Below are 1,141 nucleotides of genomic sequence, written 5' to 3'. Positions count from 1 at the left end.
AGGGACGCTCTTGCCGTGGCGGTCAGTCAGTAGCGAACACGGCCAGTGTCCGGGTGGCGCTGAGGCAGACCCAGGACGGCGAGCCAGCCCGTGGCTCGGGAGCTTTGTTGAGAGTGCTGGACTCTGACGCCATTTGCTTTCCAACCGGGCGGCCCGCGGAGCCACGGAAGGACATTGAGGGACAGCCAGGATGGTAGCGAGACCCCCCGACTTAACTAACCCCAGCCAGTCTTAGCTGGCGCGCGACAGTCCTGAGGCCGCAGTGCGGTACAGTGTGGGGCGCAGCGAGGGGGATGCCACAGCAGGGGCGTGGCTGGTCCGGAGCGGGGCGGGCGCCCCACTGTCCCCGAGACGGCGTCTCCTGGTCCGCCCGACCTCCAGGCCCGGAGGGAAGCCCGCAGACGGCGGTGCCCTCTGGGCGGTGCTGGGTTTCTGCCTGGCGGGGAGTGAAGTGTGTTGGGCAGTGCCCAGCACCCACTTCCGCAGCGGCCCCTGGGAGTCGGGCTTTCGCGCCGCAGAACGTGGGCCCTGCCAGAGTGACCCTACTCCGGACTCCTGATGCCCCCGCTTTGCAGTGTCCGGCTTTGGGGCAGTTAGCGGTTCCGGAGGAAGACGCCGGGCGCCGTGGCCTGAGGGCGCTCGGGCCGTGTTCTCAGTGCCTGCTGCGTCCGAGCTTTCCGGGCGCCGTCTTGACGCCTGGTGACGCCCGGCTGATGTGTCAGCGCAAGGCCGAGCGTCGTGCTCAGGGCGGGCCGAGAGTGTGGGACTGCGCACAGCCCTGGGGGAGCCGCGTTCGGCCTCCCTCCCGCGCCCTGGGCCCGAGGGCGCCGTGCGGCACCAGCCCACAGGCCCGCACCAGGATGCAGCTCCCACGGCGGCGGGTTCTTGACACTTGGCGTCAGTTACGGCTTCTAGCTTCTCTGCGGCTGACCTCTGTGTTTCTCACAGGTTTGGAAAAATGGCGAAAAGAATTGCCGAGAAGGAACTGACGGACAGGAATTGGGATCAAGAAGATGAAGCAGAAGCGGTGAGGCGTCCTCTCCCGGAGCGCGGTGCCCACGTGTGGCGGGTCAGGGCTGCACGGGCTTCTGTGGGCACCGTGGCCAGGCCGGGAGCCCGACTCTGCGGCTCTGGGCGGCAC

At 68.4% G+C, this 1,141-nt stretch overlaps 1 protein-coding gene across 1 annotated transcript in view; it reads left to right on the top strand.

Moving 5' to 3' along the window:
- Positions 1 to 930: 930 nt before the first annotated feature.
- NUP50 (nucleoporin 50kDa) overlaps positions 931 to 1,141 on the top strand; it is a 1,602-nt gene continuing 1,391 nt past the window's right edge. The window contains exon 1 of the mRNA XM_012735252.1: positions 931 to 1,027. Within this exon, the coding sequence (XP_012590706.1) occupies positions 959 to 1,027 (69 nt within the window). The 5' untranslated portion in view covers positions 931 to 958. The remainder of the gene's footprint in view (positions 1,028 to 1,141) is intronic.

The sequence above is a fragment of the Condylura cristata genome, unplaced genomic scaffold (genome assembly GCF_000260355.1).
Source record: "Condylura cristata isolate star-nosed mole 26May11 unplaced genomic scaffold, ConCri1.0 scaffold00004, whole genome shotgun sequence".
Taxonomy (NCBI): domain Eukaryota; kingdom Metazoa; phylum Chordata; class Mammalia; order Eulipotyphla; family Talpidae; genus Condylura; species Condylura cristata.
This window is presented reverse-complemented; position numbering and strand designations above follow the sequence as displayed.